The sequence below is a fragment of the Gobio gobio genome (genome assembly GCF_949357685.1).
Source record: "Gobio gobio genome assembly, chromosome: 13".
Lineage (NCBI taxonomy): Eukaryota > Metazoa > Chordata > Actinopteri > Cypriniformes > Gobionidae > Gobio > Gobio gobio.
This window is the reverse complement of record NC_137106.1, coordinates 39,933,920-39,949,993: the sequence shown is the minus strand read 5'-3', so window position 1 is coordinate 39,949,993 and position 16,074 is coordinate 39,933,920. Positions and strand designations below refer to the sequence as shown.

The following is a 16,074-nucleotide window of genomic DNA, read 5'->3' as shown; positions in this document are numbered from 1 at the left end:
ATTAAAATAATATAATAGCTATATTATTTAATATTTTAAAAAAACAATAATGATCAATGAATTAAATTGATAACACTTTTTAATAACAAGAAGCAAAAGGTTTTTGTACAACTAAAATAAATAGAAACGGATGAGATCGAAATCCTCGACACAATGAAGTTGTCACAAGCGCCCGCTCTTACGTTAGGTGAATATTCCAAGAAAAACGTAATAAAATAAAAAAATTATATATATATATATATATATATATATATATATATATATATATATATATATATATATATATATATATATATATATATATATATATATATATATATATATATATATATATATATATATATATACGGATAAATTATATCATTACTTATAATTTATTATTATGAAATGTCAATTAGCCTACTTTAGGCGGATTGGCTAATCCTAAAACAAATTGTGTCGTGAATATTTATTTAATTATTGTTGATAATGTTTGAGGATTTGTTTCAGCATGTTCACCCCTCCCACTGGTCCTCTATGGAGACGCACAGCATCATCATTGGCTCTCAGTCCGTCAGTGCGAGTCTGAAGCCAGAGCAACCACTGCCCGACCATCACACCCAGCAGTCATGCCAAGTCATTTCACACGTTTATAGCGGACTTCTACCTGTTGATATGGGGCTAAATCATTTTAAATTATTTTTGAAGAATCTTTGGCTGTTCTTTCTTATTGTGGAACACGTCAAACCTGGTAAGTGCAGACCTTTTTTTTTTATTAGCGATGTATAGCCTACATGGAAATCGAATATATTAGTTCATAGCCAACGTATTTAAAATAATTTGCATTTGTGAATGAAACACGTAGCCTACAATGTAATGCAAAGTGTAGGTTAATCAAAAAGTTTTAGATGAAGTAGGATTTGAGTGTTAGGTGAACGTGATTTCATCAAGTGCAACATGTTCCTGGATCATCATAGGCTTTGCTGATCCTGGAACAACATTATCAACCAATCAGATTTGAGGGATATGTTTACAGTTTATGAGAAGTTTAGGCTTACAGCAGGGTTAGGTGCTTATCAGTGTCATTCACCTATTTCCCTCTGCTTTTAGGTATAACTTATGGGTAGTGTATGGTTTAGGGGTATATGGACAGGGTTAAGACTAAATTGTTTCTTATTCTCATATATTTGTGGATGAAATGCATATTAATTAAATTTTAAACATCATTTTGCACAACAGAAGCATATTTTATACTTAGTAACGGGTCAATGACATAAGATAAATAAAAAAAAATTGTAAGATAAATTTTTTTAATTTTTAAGCAAAATTTTTAAAATGCATTTTTATGTCCAAAACATGTATGGTGTTGATTTATTTTGGTTTTACAGCTTTTAAGACAGCATTAATTCATTATTAAAAGAGATTTCTGATTTTATCACCCAGAAAATGTCAGGTGGTGCGACCATATATTCATTTAAAATAATATACATATGCAATATACATATGAATCATTGTAAAATACATATCACATGGTATATTCCCTTTCCCTTTACTATGTATTGCCTTTTTAGTCCAATTAATATAAACAGACACTTTTATGTGTTCAGAACACAAATTTCCATAAGGAATTATGTTTTTTTGTTTGTTTTTATTATTTGTATACATTATATAATGGTTTACATTTATATTTCTTACTTCATTTTGCAATTGCAGTGGGAATTGATACTTTTAAATGTAAATTTGCTGGTCTTTGAAACACCACAACTCAAAAGTCAGTTGAATTTCAAAACAATTCAATGAGTATCTTATAAAAGAAATAGTGTAGATCAATTTGATATGTGAAATGTAATTTTTTTTTAGGAAAATAATGAATTCGGACACAAAAAATACATGTTTAACACTTTATAAAGTGTTATAAAGCTAACACTTTATTTCACAGTGTCCTCGTTACACGTTACATGTGGTTTCTATAGTAATGTTGTACTAGTTGTATGAAACTAACACTAAACCAAATCTAATCCTAATCCTATAGTAAGTACATGTTAATTATTATTACTCAAATAATTACTACTACTTACACTATAACAAGGAGACCTTAAAATAATAAGTGTAATTCTATATGGAGTCCATTGACAATATTTTTAAACAAGCTAAAAATGTAATACTTATGCATATACAGTAGGAATCAAGTCAAAATAGATATATATATTTTTTTATTTCAATTCAACCTAAATGAATGCAACAAAGAAGTATTTTTTAGTTTTTTTTATATATTTTACTTCAATGTATGTTTGCATTGCACTGGTTCCTGTCCCTGTGTGACTCCACTCTGCAGATCCTATATGAAGTTTCCACCCTCTGTACTAAGAAAAAAAAAAACATCACAAATCACTGGCCGGCTGGATTAATTAGAGCTGACTGCAGTGATTAAGGAACAAATAGTAATTAGAGTGAGGAGGCGGCTCTGCTCGGCCAGCCTTTTATTTTACCCAGCCATAACTCAGTTAGTGTGACGTGACCTCGAGAGCGACCTATTCAGTGTTGCGCATCCTGCTCAGAACCTTTCCCAAACATTTATCAGACACTTTGTAATCAATTACAGCGCTGAATTAATCAGTTGTCACTAATAAAATAAAGTGCATGATCAAGATCTGTCAGAAACTCAAACATATGAATATCTCTTGCAGCACTATCAGATGGTTGGATCCATGCGCATGCAGAAGACAAACTCTTTAAAAAACTCTTCATCGGTTACAATAAGTGGTCCAGACCTGTGCGGAATATCAGTGATGTTGTTATCGTCAAGTTTGGCCTCTCGATTGCCCAGCTTATTGATGTGGTAAGTTGATTTTTTGCATGATTTCTATGCTTGATGCTTTTTCCTGATCATAACTGAGTGGCGAATTCAAAGCATCAATGCATTAAAACCTTCTTAAATGGATACAAATGCAAGTCATTTTTGGCCTCTAAAAATCTAAGAACTGAAGAGTTTGTAAATGCTAATAAGAGCGACTGCTAGGTTCTCTGTAATATTCTGGTCTCCAGAAATGGCTCGAGTCCCTCCTTTATTGCAAGTCTGTTGGATTTATTAATCTACCAGACCAAATGTTTGATGCTAACTTCATACTCTGATATTCTACAGGATGAGAAAAATCAAATGATGACAACAAACGTTTGGCTGAAACAGGTGATTGTCTTTATATTTAATTGAAGTGATCAATTACTGATATTGTGGTCAAAGCACAAACCAACAACTATTTCCATAAAAAAAAACTATAATCAAAAACTATAAACACATTCTCTAAACCTTAATCACACTCAGTCAATTTAGATATATATATAAATAATATATTTATATAAGAAAAATATAAATCAAGCAACTGATGAACTGGAGGTTACATTAAGTAGCCAATTTTGCCTAATGGTGATCAAAGGGACATATAGGCTACACTGATGATCCAAAACAATATGACCGGTCACAGGTGAAGCGAATATCATTAGCCGCGTTTCCACCGCAGGAACTTTCCCCAGGAACTAGGGACTCTGGGGTGGTACTCGGTGTGTTTCAACCGCAGGAACCAGGGTCTAAATGAAGTTCCGGGTAAATATTTCCCCCTCCAAACGGCCCTGCGCTGCTCGTACTTTTTCAAAGTTCAGGAACTTTCGGGGGTGGGACTTGGGCGCTGAACATGCTGATTGGTTGAGCGCACGCAGCATTTTATTTCAGCCGGCATTTTTAAAAGTATTTTGCAAGGTTCGTTCTGCGTTCGGTAAATATCAGTCTTGCTCTTTCTGTCCGATGGCGGGCGTTGTCTCAGCAACCGCACGGTCAATGTCCATAATAGCTGATAATAACATACGTTGTCTTATTTTAAATCTAGATTTACGAGCTTTCAGAATACGCTTTAGTATCAGTGCTAGTCTCTTTTCCGCCATTTTGTTAATTACCTCTTTAGTAAATCAATACATAAGCAAAAGCATAGCAATAGCAGCGCTGCTTGCATCTCCTCCATACTTGTTACAGACAGTATCGCACAAAAATGATTACTGTCCGTTGCTGACTGGGAGGAGCAGTTGCACGCAGTTCTACATCCCTGGACTAATTTGCCTAATCTTCACGGTACTTTAGACCGCATTGGAAAAGCAGACAGTAGCAGGTCTGGGGGGAACAAAGTTCCTGTAAAAAAGTTCCTGGTACAAATTGTTCGAGGTAATTTCGGTGGAAACGAGGCTATTGATCATCTCCTAACAAGGACACATATTAAGGTCTATGTAGATTAGATGGTACGCAAATAATCAGTTCTCGTAATCTTTGACAAGGGCCAAGTTGTTATGGCAAGGCGACTGGGTCAGAGTTTCTCTGAAACGGCAAGTTCTCACCAATGTTGACTGTGAGTGAGACCGGTCAACTGTGGTGAGAATTTACCAACAGTGTCCAAGGAGGGACAAATCACAAACCGATGACAGGGTCATCTATGCATGATGGCAACAAAGGCATCCATTCCGAGCCAACAAACGGTCTACTCTGGCACAAGTCACACAATCAGAATGCCTATGATGACCTACAGTGGGCATGCGAGCGTCGGAACTGGACCTCGGAACCAGTGGAAAAAGGACACCTGGTCCGATGTGTCCCGTTTTCTTACATCATGTGGACGGCCATGTACTTGTGTGCCATTTACCTGGGGAAGTGATGCACCAGGATGCTCTGTGGGACAACGACAAGCCGGAGGGAGTGTGAAGCTCTGGGAAATGTTGTGCTGGGAAACCCTGGGTCCGGGTCCGGCCATTCATGTGGACGTAAACTTGACACGTGCTGCCTACCTAAACATTGTTGCAGACCAGGTACACCCCTTCATTACAAAGTCAAGTCACCTTTATTTATATAGCGTTTTTAACAATGCAGATTGTTTCAAAGCAGCTTTACAGTGGTAATAGCAAAATAATGCAACAGAATTTGATTCGGCTGTAGAAAACGGCTGGAACGGCTGTAGACACTTCTGGAGAAAACGGTGATGTAATCCAGCTCAGTTCAATTATCATATAGTGTCAATGCAGGCAGATCAGTAATATAGTTGAATATTTAGTGTCCCCAACAAAGCAAGCCAAAAGCCAAAGGCGACGGTGGCAAGGAACCAAAACTCCATCAGGTGACAGAATGGAGAAAAAAACCTTGGGAGAAACCAGACTCAGTCGGGGTGCCAGTTGTCTTCTGGCCAACGAACAAACAGTGTGTGTTATGTGTTAGTAACAGTTATGATTCAGACAACATTAAAAATCAGAAGTCATATTAGATCGGAATATTCAGAATATTTGTCCAGTTCCAACTGGTTGAAGATCGGAGTCATCACGCAGGAGTTGTTGAGGATCTGTGCCACTGGCTGTCATGACAACTGAGGCCTTCACAGGAGAGAGTCCAGTTGACACAGTCTCTGCGGACACTTCGGGGATGCGTTGTGGTCGTGTCTAGGTGCAGGTCCACCATCTTATCTGGATACAGACCGGATCCGGCTGACAACCGTAAACCTCAGGATAAACAGAGAGACTAATATTAGCGTAGATGCCATTCTTCCTGATGTAAACAAGTACATCGGGTGTTCCCAGTGTTCACTGGGCGAACACAGTGTTCCCAGTGTTCAGTGGTATTCCCTGGTGGAAGTGGCCTTTCTACAGGATAATGCACCAGCCACACTGCACACCTTGTTCAGGAATGATTTGAGGAACACGATGAAGAGTTCAAGGTGTTGCTCTGGCCTCTAAATTCCCCAGATCTCAATTCAACTGAGCATCTGTAGCATATGCTGAACCAATACGTTTAATCCACGGCGGCACCACCTCTCAATCTACAGAACTTGAAGGATCTGCTGGACACAGGGCACCTTCTGGGCTCTTGTAGAGTCCATACCTCGGCAGGTCAGTGCTGTTTTGGCAGCACGCAGAGGACCAACAGTATATTAGGGAGGTGGTTGTAATGTTCTGGCTCATCGGTGTATAGTAATTATGGTAACACCATAATGTTAACATATGTAAGGTTTCATATGTTAACATTATTTAACTATTAGCCTTTTTATAGCTCAAACAGTAAAGTACAGCAATGCCAATATCATGGGTTTGATTCCCTAGGGAAAGCAACAACTGATAAAATGTGTATTGTGAATGCAATGTAAATTGCTTTGGATCCTGCAGGAATGGAACGATTATAAACTGCGCTGGAACCCCTCTGAGTTTGATAATGTGACGTCTATTAGAGTCCCGTCAGAGATGATTTGGGTGCCTGACATCGTCTTATACAACAAGTAAGTATTTATGAAACATGCAGGAATATTTTATGAGATTTTGCCTTTATTTATATAGCGCTTTATACAATACAGATTGTATAAGATTGTACAGCTTTACAGTGATAACAGGAAGATGCATTTCGGCTATTGTTCAGCTGAAGTCCGTTTCATTAAAGGTTATTGTTAAACTAACACGTGTCCTGTTAAAATTCTGGATGAAAGAAGGCGGTCCAAGTCTTAATGGCTCCATTAATATCTGCAGGCAGCCGCTAGATGCAGTGCTCTGGTGTTTCTGTAACATTAATAAGTGAAATCAAACAGACATGGCGTGAAATAAGATGTTAAGCACTGCTGTAGTTGATTAAAAAAAGGTGCGTTTTAATCTCCTAATAAAATGTCAAATGATTAGTCTATTTTCAGAAACACCAGGTCTTCTTTATCTAGGAGGCGAATTTGATCTCGACAAAAGAGAAATTGAGGTCCTCTTGCATCATCAGACCTGAAGCAAAAACTAAAATAGGGATGTAGATATTTGAAGTAATTATCTCAATTGTCATGGAACATCTTCCTAGAGGCATAAAGAAAGTTTGTACCCCAGATACATCAAAGACACTTGCTATAAGTCATCCATATTTTAAAGAAAGCTCTTTTTAAAGGCTCATATCATATATGTTAGTAAAGTTTTTTAGTTCCAAAACTGGAAATAAGTAAGTTTTTATGGTCCTTTGATTGAAACATGCAATTTTCCTTTTTCTTTGCATTTGCCCTTAAGGCTTAGATCAAAAGTAGTCAAAAGTGACAGTCAAGACACTTATAGGACCCTATCATACACCCGGAGCAAAGCAACGCCAGACACGACGCAAGAGTTTTTTGCTAGTTTTAGCCCGACGCAGTTATCATTCTCATGTCCAGCGCCACGTTGTTTAAATAGCAAATGCACTTGCGCGCCCATGGGCGTGCTGGTCTGAAAACAAGGTTTGTTCAGGCGGATTGTTATTTTGAGGCAACCGAAAAAGACTGCGCCATTGATAAAAACCTGGTCTAAAGTCAATAGCGCAGTATTTTTTGTGTTAAAAAAGCGTGTTAGTAATACGCGCCTATAGGCAGGTGCACAACGCGCACACACTCTGCTTATTACGCACACAGGGATGCGCAGCAGCACACAAACATTTTTAAATATTAAAAATAAAAGGATTCCTCTCTGGAGAAGCGTTCAGTCTTTCTGCTCGTAAAGTCCGCCATGTAAATAGCGAATCCGCCGTGGTGCAAGCACAACTGGCTTTTAAAGGGAAAGGGAGATGAGACTCTGATTGATTTATTGCACGTTAGACCCAAAACACACCCATGACTCATTAAGAGACTAGATGCAACCCTTTTAGACCATTTTTGGATCGCAGACCATTTTTTCCGTCGTTAAACTAGCAAAAGTGGATTCAGACATCCATGCCATGTGCTTTAGACCATGTGCCCAGATCGTTAAAATGTGGCCCATGATGTTAAAATATTTCTATTTGAAATAAATACTGTTTTTTGTACTTTTTATTAATCAAAGAATCCTGAAAAAAACATGTTTTAAACATTGATATTATAGTTCACCCAAAAATGAAAATTAGCCCATAATTTACTCACCCTCAAGTCATCCTAGGTGTATATGACATTCTTCTTTCAGAAGAATAAAATCTGAGTTATATTACAAAAGTCCAGGCTAATCCAAGCATTAGAATTGGATTAATAGTTACTCTGTTTTTGAAGTCCATAAAAAGTGCATCTGCCCATCAAATAACGTGCTCCACGCGGCTCTGGGGTGTTAATAAAGGCCTTCTGAAGCGAATCGATGCGTTTGTGTAAGAAAAATATCCATATGTAAAACTTTATCAAGAAAACTTTCGGCCAACCACCTTCCCTGTTCAATTTATGGAAAAATAGTTGAAAGTTCCCCTGCCGATCGAAAGACCAGGTACGCTCGTCATGACGTCACGTACGCATCTTGAGTTTCACTTTCAACATTCAACATTTTTCCACAGAAGGCGGCCGGTCGAAAGTTTACTTGATAAAGTTTTAAATATTAATATTTTTCTTACACAAACGCGACGATTCGCCGGCCTTTATTAACACCCCAGAGCCACGTAGAGCACGTTGGACAGATGCACTTTTTATGGACTTCAAAAACAGAGCAACTATGAATCCAATTCTAATGCTTGGATTAGCCTGGACTTTTGTAATATAACTCAGATTTTATTCGTCTGAAAGAAGAATGTCATATACACCTTGGATGACTTGAGGGTAAATTAGGGACTAATTTTCATTTTTGGGTGAACTATCCCTTTAATAATGTGTCTTGAGCAGCAAATCATATTATTAGAATGATTTCTGCAGGATCTTCCTGGATTCTGCAGGAAGACTGGAGTAATGATGCTGAAAATTCAGTTTTGCATCACAGGAATAAATTACAATTCAAAAATAGAATTTTACATACATATTAAATACTTTTTCACAATATTACTGGTTTACTGAAATTTTGATCAAATAAATGCCGTCTTGGTGAGCATAAGAGACTTCTTTAAAAAACAAAACAAAAAATATATTTTAAAATCTTACTAACCCTAAACTTTTGAACAGTAGTGTAACTCATGTGGTTTTGTCTACAGTGCGGATGGCGAATTCGCAGTGACCCACATGACCAAAGCCCACCTGTTCTACACGGGAAAGGTGAGTTGGGTTCCTCCAGCCATCTACAAGAGCTCCTGCAGCATTGACGTCACCTTCTTCCCGTTCGACCAACAAAACTGCAAGATGAAGTTCGGCTCCTGGACCTACGACAAGGCCAAGATTGATCTGGAGCAGATCGAGAACACCGTGGACTTGAAGGACTACTGGGAGAGTGGCGAATGGGCAATCATCAATGCCGTGGGGACCTACAACACAAAGAAATATGACTGTTGTCATGAGATCTACCCGGACATCACCTACTTCTTCATCATCCGCCGTCTGCCTCTGTTCTACACCATCAACCTCATCATTCCTTGCTTGCTTATTTCTTGTTTGACCGTGCTGGTGTTTTACCTGCCATCGGACTGTGGAGAAAAGATCACCTTGTGTATTTCTGTCCTTCTTTCCCTCACTGTTTTCCTATTGCTCATCACTGAAATCATTCCCTCGACATCTCTGGTCATTCCACTCATTGGAGAGTACCTGCTCTTCACCATGATATTTGTCACCCTCTCCATAGTCATTACTGTTTTTGTGCTCAATGTGCACCATCGATCGCCCAGCACCCATAAAATGCCCAGTTGGGTCCATTCGGTGTTCCTGGACCTCATTCCCCGCTGGCTCTTCATGAGACGCCCAGAACCAGTGCCAAAGCACCGCAACATGGCCAACCTCAGCACATCCAAAAGCAGGCTTCAGCAGGAGACCGACGTGGACGGGCAGAACTGTCAGGACATGGAGTTTGGGGTAGGGATGGGAATATCCACATCCATCTTGTCCCCATCCGCCACGTCTCTGCATCTGTCCGACTCGGAGCCTTTACTCCAGAAGTACGAGCTCCAGCAGTTAGGACACGTGGTGAACCTGTGCCAGCGTACAAACCTGGTGTCAGACCCCAGTCTCAGCTTCTCTCCGTGTGTCCTGCGAGCCCTGGACGGGGTGCGCTACATTGCTGATCACCTGCATGCTGAGAATGAAGACTTTTCAGTGAGTGACTCATGCAGATTGGTTGAGTGATTATGGAAGCCCCCTTCTGCCATACAAGAAAAAAATAATGTGCTGGTGAATCATAATTATGTGATAAAAAGGGGAAATTATGAATGTCAAAAAGTCATAATTATGAGATAAAAAGTCATCAAATGAGAAAATTGGAAATTGACGTCGACATTTTATGAGATAAAGTAAAAATTATGAAATACAAAATCATAATTATAAGATTAAATGTAATAATTATAATATAAAATGGGAAATTGACAAGTCAAAATGATGAGGGTAAAGTCAGAATTATGATATACTTATATGATTAAATGGCATACTTATGAGATAAAAAGTAAAAACATTGACATCCCAAATCATTATGAGATAGAAAGTTGTAATTGAGAAAAAGTTGAAATTATGACAATCATAATTATAAAGTCAAAATTACGACATACTAAATCATAATATTAAGTCAAAATTATGTGATAAAGACAAAATTATGATATACTAAGTGCTATTTATAAAATGAAATTGATGATTATGATATAAAATGACAATTTATGATAAGAAAGTTGTAATTATGAGACGTCAAAACAATTAGTTTTATATATAATTATAAGAAAATATTGAGATTAATTTTAAAATAAGAACTAAAGTCAGATATAAAGTTGCACTTAAAGTAATAAAATAAGTTGTAATTGTGAGATATAGTCTTGAATTATAGAAATTATGTGGTAGTTACTAGAAATAAAATTGCAGTTATGACAAAAATGTTGACATAGGCAACTACTTTTTTTTTTTTTTTCAAAAGTACTATTGATAAAATGCTACGAATATTGCATCATGTTTCTCCACCATCTAAACAGATATTCCTCTGCTTCATGGCCACTGACCTCATTACATTGTTCACAGTTTTCCTGCTGAGCACTTTTGAACTGCACCGTGTTTGCTTTTTGACAGGTCAAGGAGGACTGGAAATACGTGGCAATGGTGATTGACCGTATCTTTCTGTGGATGTTCATCATCGTGTGCCTGCTGGGGACGGTCGGCCTCTTCTTACCTCCCTGGATATCAGGAATGATCTGAGCGCTTGCTTTAAGAGCCGTGATACAGACCAACATCAAGAGCTCTGATAAAGACTTGAAGCCAAGGCCTTTTCCAGGGACCAAGCATTTTGTAAAAAAGGTCTTGTTATTTCAGCTCCTTCTTTTGATGAGAGATATCCGCTCGTTCAGGGATTATTCGAGGACACAATTCATTGTTACAATGCAGGAAACACAACTGAGCTCTGGCTGAATGTCTGACATTTAGCACTATCAAACTGCATCCGAGTCCTGTCGTTTCCATGCATAAAGAGCGGGGCCGCCACCGCCGCAATATGCAAAATTAACCTTTGGGAAAGAGGCAAACGCTTATGTGACCCTGATGGTTGGCAGTTCAATTCAGTTCACTCTTTACCCTTTATCCAACTGTTCAATGAATCGTAGATTACATTTCGTACCGCTTTCAACAGCAATTATCTCCAAGGTCAGATGGCAACTATTTATTTCTAACTTTGTCGTCTTTGAAAACGCAACGCTTTTGATATTGCGAAGGCCGTGTAATTATGCAAGACGGGTCTGTGAACCATGTGGGTCAATGATTTTTAAATGGGACCTGGGAGAAAAATGACATTCTGCTCGTCCACTGAACTAACACTATTTTGCCAAACATGAAGAGCAATTAAAGCCAAACTAACAACTAGGATCTGCCTTTATCTGCTGAAATCAAGAATGAATCTCTGACATGAAAATGTCTCCTTCAATTGACTTCATAATTAATGTAAGTGAGACTATCTGCCAGTCATTTCCCAAATAGCTCTACTTCACAGCTGTGTTCAAAGTCCCTAATTGAATAATGATAAATGAGACGACATAAGCATTGTCGCCCTCTGCTGATGGTTTGTGTAAAACACAACTGATCTAAGCCCGTCATGAAAACCCTGGAAATAAACAATTCAATCATTAAAAAAGGTACTTTGATCAAAGTCAAAAACATTAAAAATGGAGGTTAATTTTTTTTATTTATATTTAATTGATCTTTGTGAGTGCAATCTACATCAAACTAATTTTACACATTTTTTATCTAGAAATCTAGATTGATTAAAAAGTGATCTTTCGATGAATTTGAAATGTATTAAATATTGGATTTTTAATTCAAATATTACTTTATGGAGGCACTGAAAACTCAGAACAATTAAAAGTATTTTTGTGAAACTAAATAAGTTGTAGTGTATGGAAATACTATTATATTGATGTTCCATTTATTTTCTATAAAAACACACCTGTAAAAGTTACAGAGACTCAAATAAATGAATACTTTGAAATGACAAAAACTGCAAACGTCTGTATTTATTTCCTTCCACAAACTCCGCACAAATGAAACACATTTGACTTAAAAATGATTACAAGCATACATTTGTGAAAATATCTCAAAAAACATTCAACAGCGAAAGCACTGCTTTCATTACCTTTCGGAAGCATAAATAAAGCGAGTTGTGCCAGGTCATTTACAATTAAATTCATCCTCTAGCTTTCTCATTGGATAAAACCACCCGTTTGACATCCGATCAGGGATCAGATCTAGGGTGTGGAGGATTTGGCTATGTTTGCTCGTACTCTGGCCTGGTCCACAGCGTCCAGAAGGTTCTTGGAGTCCATGGCCAGCGTGTGTGCGGCCGTCAGCATCTGTTTCTTACACTCGTCCTTCAGAGACGTGACAGCGTTCTGCTGAGCCAGACGCATCTTACTGATCAGCTCGGCCAGATCTTTATTCAGCAACTTCTGAGTTCCTTCAATCTGGGGAGCCAGAACAACATTTTATACTGCATTTTAATGAATTCTGGGTGAAACCCTTGTGGGTTCGAATCCCACCATCGATGAGGCTTCGTTCAAAATATCTCACTAACCCAGCAAACAAAAATATGTTCTAAGAACGTTTTACTAATGTTCCCATTAAGTTATGAAAACATTATTTTCGCAACATTCAAAATGTCAAAACTTTTTTAAAGTTAAAAGGGGATTTATGTAGAATTCATAAACCCTTGTTTCTAGCGACACTGGTGGCTGTTAAATGAACTTCAGCCAGCAACTTATTGCTCCTGCTCACACTCACACGTAATGCACACGAGACTGAAGGCCCTGATATTCTCATGTAGGGTTAGTCAAAATAAGGGACACCCATTCACGACCCCCCAAAGGTTGTAACCAGACTAATTTGGGGGCACCATTGACTTCCATAGGACTGAATCTTCCTCTGTGTTAAACATAACTAAGAAAGGTATACAGGTTTGGAACAACTTGAGGGTGAGTGAATGATAAGAGAATTTTAATTTTTGGGTGAACGATCCCTTTAAGCAGTCATTCTGAAACAGTAATAACTTATTTGACAATTCTGAAATTCAAAAATGTTAATTTTTTTATTAATTTACTTAAATTATGACTATATTATTATGTAATTATTTGTCCCATCTTTATCTAAATATTTTTTTTAATCATACACTTTATATGACAGGATTATTTATTATGTATGATTAATATAGCCTAGCTAAATGATAAAATAGCATTAATTAGGCTATAATCATAGACTGTAAAAAAATATGGACGTAGTGTCCGTGACGTCACCCATAGGATTCTGATGAGCCGTTCTGAAGCGCAAAGTAGGGACGCGCCATCTTGGCAGCGCGTCATCGCGCGTCACTCCCGGATAACAGAAAATGGGCAAAAAGGCGGGACGTGGGCGGAGCTTAAGTGGCGCGATGACTAACAGACAGCAGATAAATGGCTATCCACCTGTCACTCGAAATGGCCACGCCCTTAATTATGCAGAATTTTAAGGCTTTATATAATGTAAACGAATGAGTTATAAAAAAATTCACCCCCCTCACAGTTGTCATGAAGGGCAAAATGAGCCGTATAGGCCAAAAGCACAATTTGTACCAGGCTGTAAACATGTGTTCTTCTGCTGTAAAGTTGGCCATTTTAACATGGGGCTCAATGAGATTCTGCTCCCTTCTGGATCCTGTCCCTAGCGGCCAGTCGATGAATTGCAGTTTGAGGCACTTCCGTATTGGCTTCAAGAGAAACTGCGGGAGGTTGCCGCTTGGCTATAATCTATTAATTGACCGGTCTAAAAAAAAATACTCTGATAATGTATGGAATATTATATTAATATATTATCCATTAAAAAAAACAATAGGCCTATACCTCTAGAAGCACTGATGTGTCTGTCAGCGCTGTCAGACACTGAAGTGCTTCTAGGCGCTTTGCTGAAAACATCTCGCTGTGGGCGCTTGAGAGCGTTTTGTCAGCGCAGCGGTTTTTTTTCAGTTGAGACTCTTTGCTTGTTATGATACGGAATATCCACGGAAGTGTTACTAGTATCTCATTTCACAGTTAGTTTGTTTCTATATTGATTATAAAAAAATTGCTGATACAATGTAAAGTATTTGCTCTGGCTCTTGTTTTAAATTATTTAGTTCCGTTATTATACTGCTTATTTTCATCTGTTGACATTGTACAGTACAAGTAGAATGTGGCGGTTGGTCGGTGTTGTATTTGTCCCGCCCCTCCTCCACTGTGATTGGATGGCTGGGTGAAAAGTGACAGTGATGAGCGCTGTTTTTTACTCAAAGTTGAACATTCTTCAACTCTCAGCGACCAGTAAAATACATTGAAATACTCGCTCAGCGCCTCATTACACTCATGGCGTTCCAGCCGCGTGAAAAAGCGCTTTGGTGGACATGCGGCCTAAGTGTCCACCCAAGTGGGGCAGTCGTAGCCTAATGGTTAGAGAGTCGGACTTGTATCCCGAAGGTTGCAGGTTCGAGTTTCAGGTCCGGCAGGAATTGTCGATGGGGGGAGTGAATAACCCTCAATACCACGACTGAGGTGAGACCCTTGAGCAAGGCACCAACTGCTCCCCGGGCGCCGCATATGGCTGCCCACTGCTCTGGGTGCGTGTTCACTACTGTGTGTGTGCACTTGGATGGGTTCAATCCAGAGCACAAATTCCAAGTATGGGTCACCTCGTCACTTCACTTCACTAAGTGTGCAGTTTGCCTGAGGTTCATCATGAGTTACTGGACACAGGGGCGTAGCACAAGATCCCGGGCCCTATGCATAGGCAGTCCTGATGGGCCCCCATGTTCCATGTTAAAATATATTCCAGACTTTTCAGGCTCTTTCTTCTTGGGGCCCTGGTTATCAGTACTGGTTTTACCCCCAGTCCGACACCCCTGACTGGACAGACCCATTGATACCTTTTTTCTATTCAGCCCTATATCTGGGAGATCCTCTTGCGTTCAAACGGTGGACGCAAGCTCGACGTGTTTTTAAAAAAACGCGCACGTTTACAGCTCCTGTACTACTTATTGTGAAATTGATTTCTTTATATTTGCTATCAGTAGTCTCCACATATCAAAATCCTTATGTGTTTATTGAACTATGTGTGGACCTATGTAAAACACAGGACAAATCTTGTCCCGTATTGGTTTCTGTTCTTTGAATGATAAGCATTTATTTCATGTTCATTGAACGAATGAAAGGCTCTCTGGAACGTGTGTGAGCGAAAAATCCTTTTGATTCACATAATCCTTTCTTCACATAAAAATCAGTCTACAGGCTTTCATAAGAAAACCTATAAAGTCGAGAAAGGTCTTGTTTTTTAAGTTTCATTAGCTGAAAACGAATTTCGATTACATGAAAATTATTACACATAGCCCTCATTTTGTAAAGATTAAAGGGATCATGAATTAAATGTTTTTATACTGTTGTCTGAGGTCAACTTATGACGTTTGCGTGGTTTTTCATTCAAAAACATCACAATGAATAAGTAACAGGTTATTTTCTGCCTTGGTTTTGAGGCTCTCTAAAAAAAGCTTGGTTTCTATGGGCGTGCCGCACTGAAGACTTGGAAGTAAACGCCCACGGCTAGATTTTAATATTTAATGAGCTTCAGCTCCCCTCATCCAGTCTCGACCTGTATCTTGTTTACAATCGATTCTGCTGTGAAATGAAGCGAACAAATGCGCAATGTCTTACACACGTGAGCTGGAACCGGCATGTTTTTAGCTCGGTAGCGCGACCTGTTT

The 16,074-nt window shown here is 38.5% G+C and overlaps 2 protein-coding genes across 3 annotated transcripts in view; one reads left to right on the top strand and one right to left on the bottom strand.

Annotated features, from left to right (window-relative positions):
• Positions 1 to 495: 495 nt before the first annotated feature.
• Positions 496 to 12,313, top strand: chrna2a (cholinergic receptor, nicotinic, alpha 2a (neuronal)). Its single transcript, XM_079832365.1, has 6 exons — positions 496 to 730; positions 2,667 to 2,818; positions 3,122 to 3,166; positions 6,166 to 6,275; positions 8,906 to 9,953; positions 10,905 to 12,313. The coding sequence occupies exons 1-6, from the start codon at positions 517 to 519 to the stop codon at positions 11,028 to 11,030; spliced, it is 1,695 nt and encodes a 564-aa protein (XP_079688491.1). The 5' UTR covers positions 496 to 516; the 3' UTR covers positions 11,031 to 12,313.
• Positions 12,232 to 16,074, bottom strand: part of ptk2ba (protein tyrosine kinase 2 beta, a) — a 45,266-nt gene continuing 41,423 nt past the window's right edge. The window contains exon 31 of one of the 2 annotated variants that reach the window (XM_079832347.1): positions 12,232 to 12,781. In XM_079832347.1, the coding sequence (XP_079688473.1) occupies positions 12,566 to 12,781 (216 nt within the window). In that variant the 3' untranslated portion in view covers positions 12,232 to 12,565. The remainder of the gene's footprint in view (positions 12,782 to 16,074) is intronic. The other variant, XR_013817706.1, reaches the window with a different exon arrangement.

What these genes read in the sequence shown, in the direction of transcription:
- chrna2a (XM_079832365.1), top strand. Translation starts at nt 517, where the DNA reads ATGGAGACGCACAGCATCATCATTGGCTCTCAGTCCGTCAGTGCGAGT. An exon ending in CAAACGTTTGGCTGAAACAG is followed by an intron (nt 3,167 to 6,165) that starts GTGATTGTCTTT and finishes TGGATCCTGCAG; the next exon opens with GAATGGAACGATTATAAACT. An exon ending in GACATCGTCTTATACAACAA is followed by an intron (nt 6,276 to 8,905) that starts GTAAGTATTTAT and finishes TTTTGTCTACAG; the next exon opens with TGCGGATGGCGAATTCGCAG.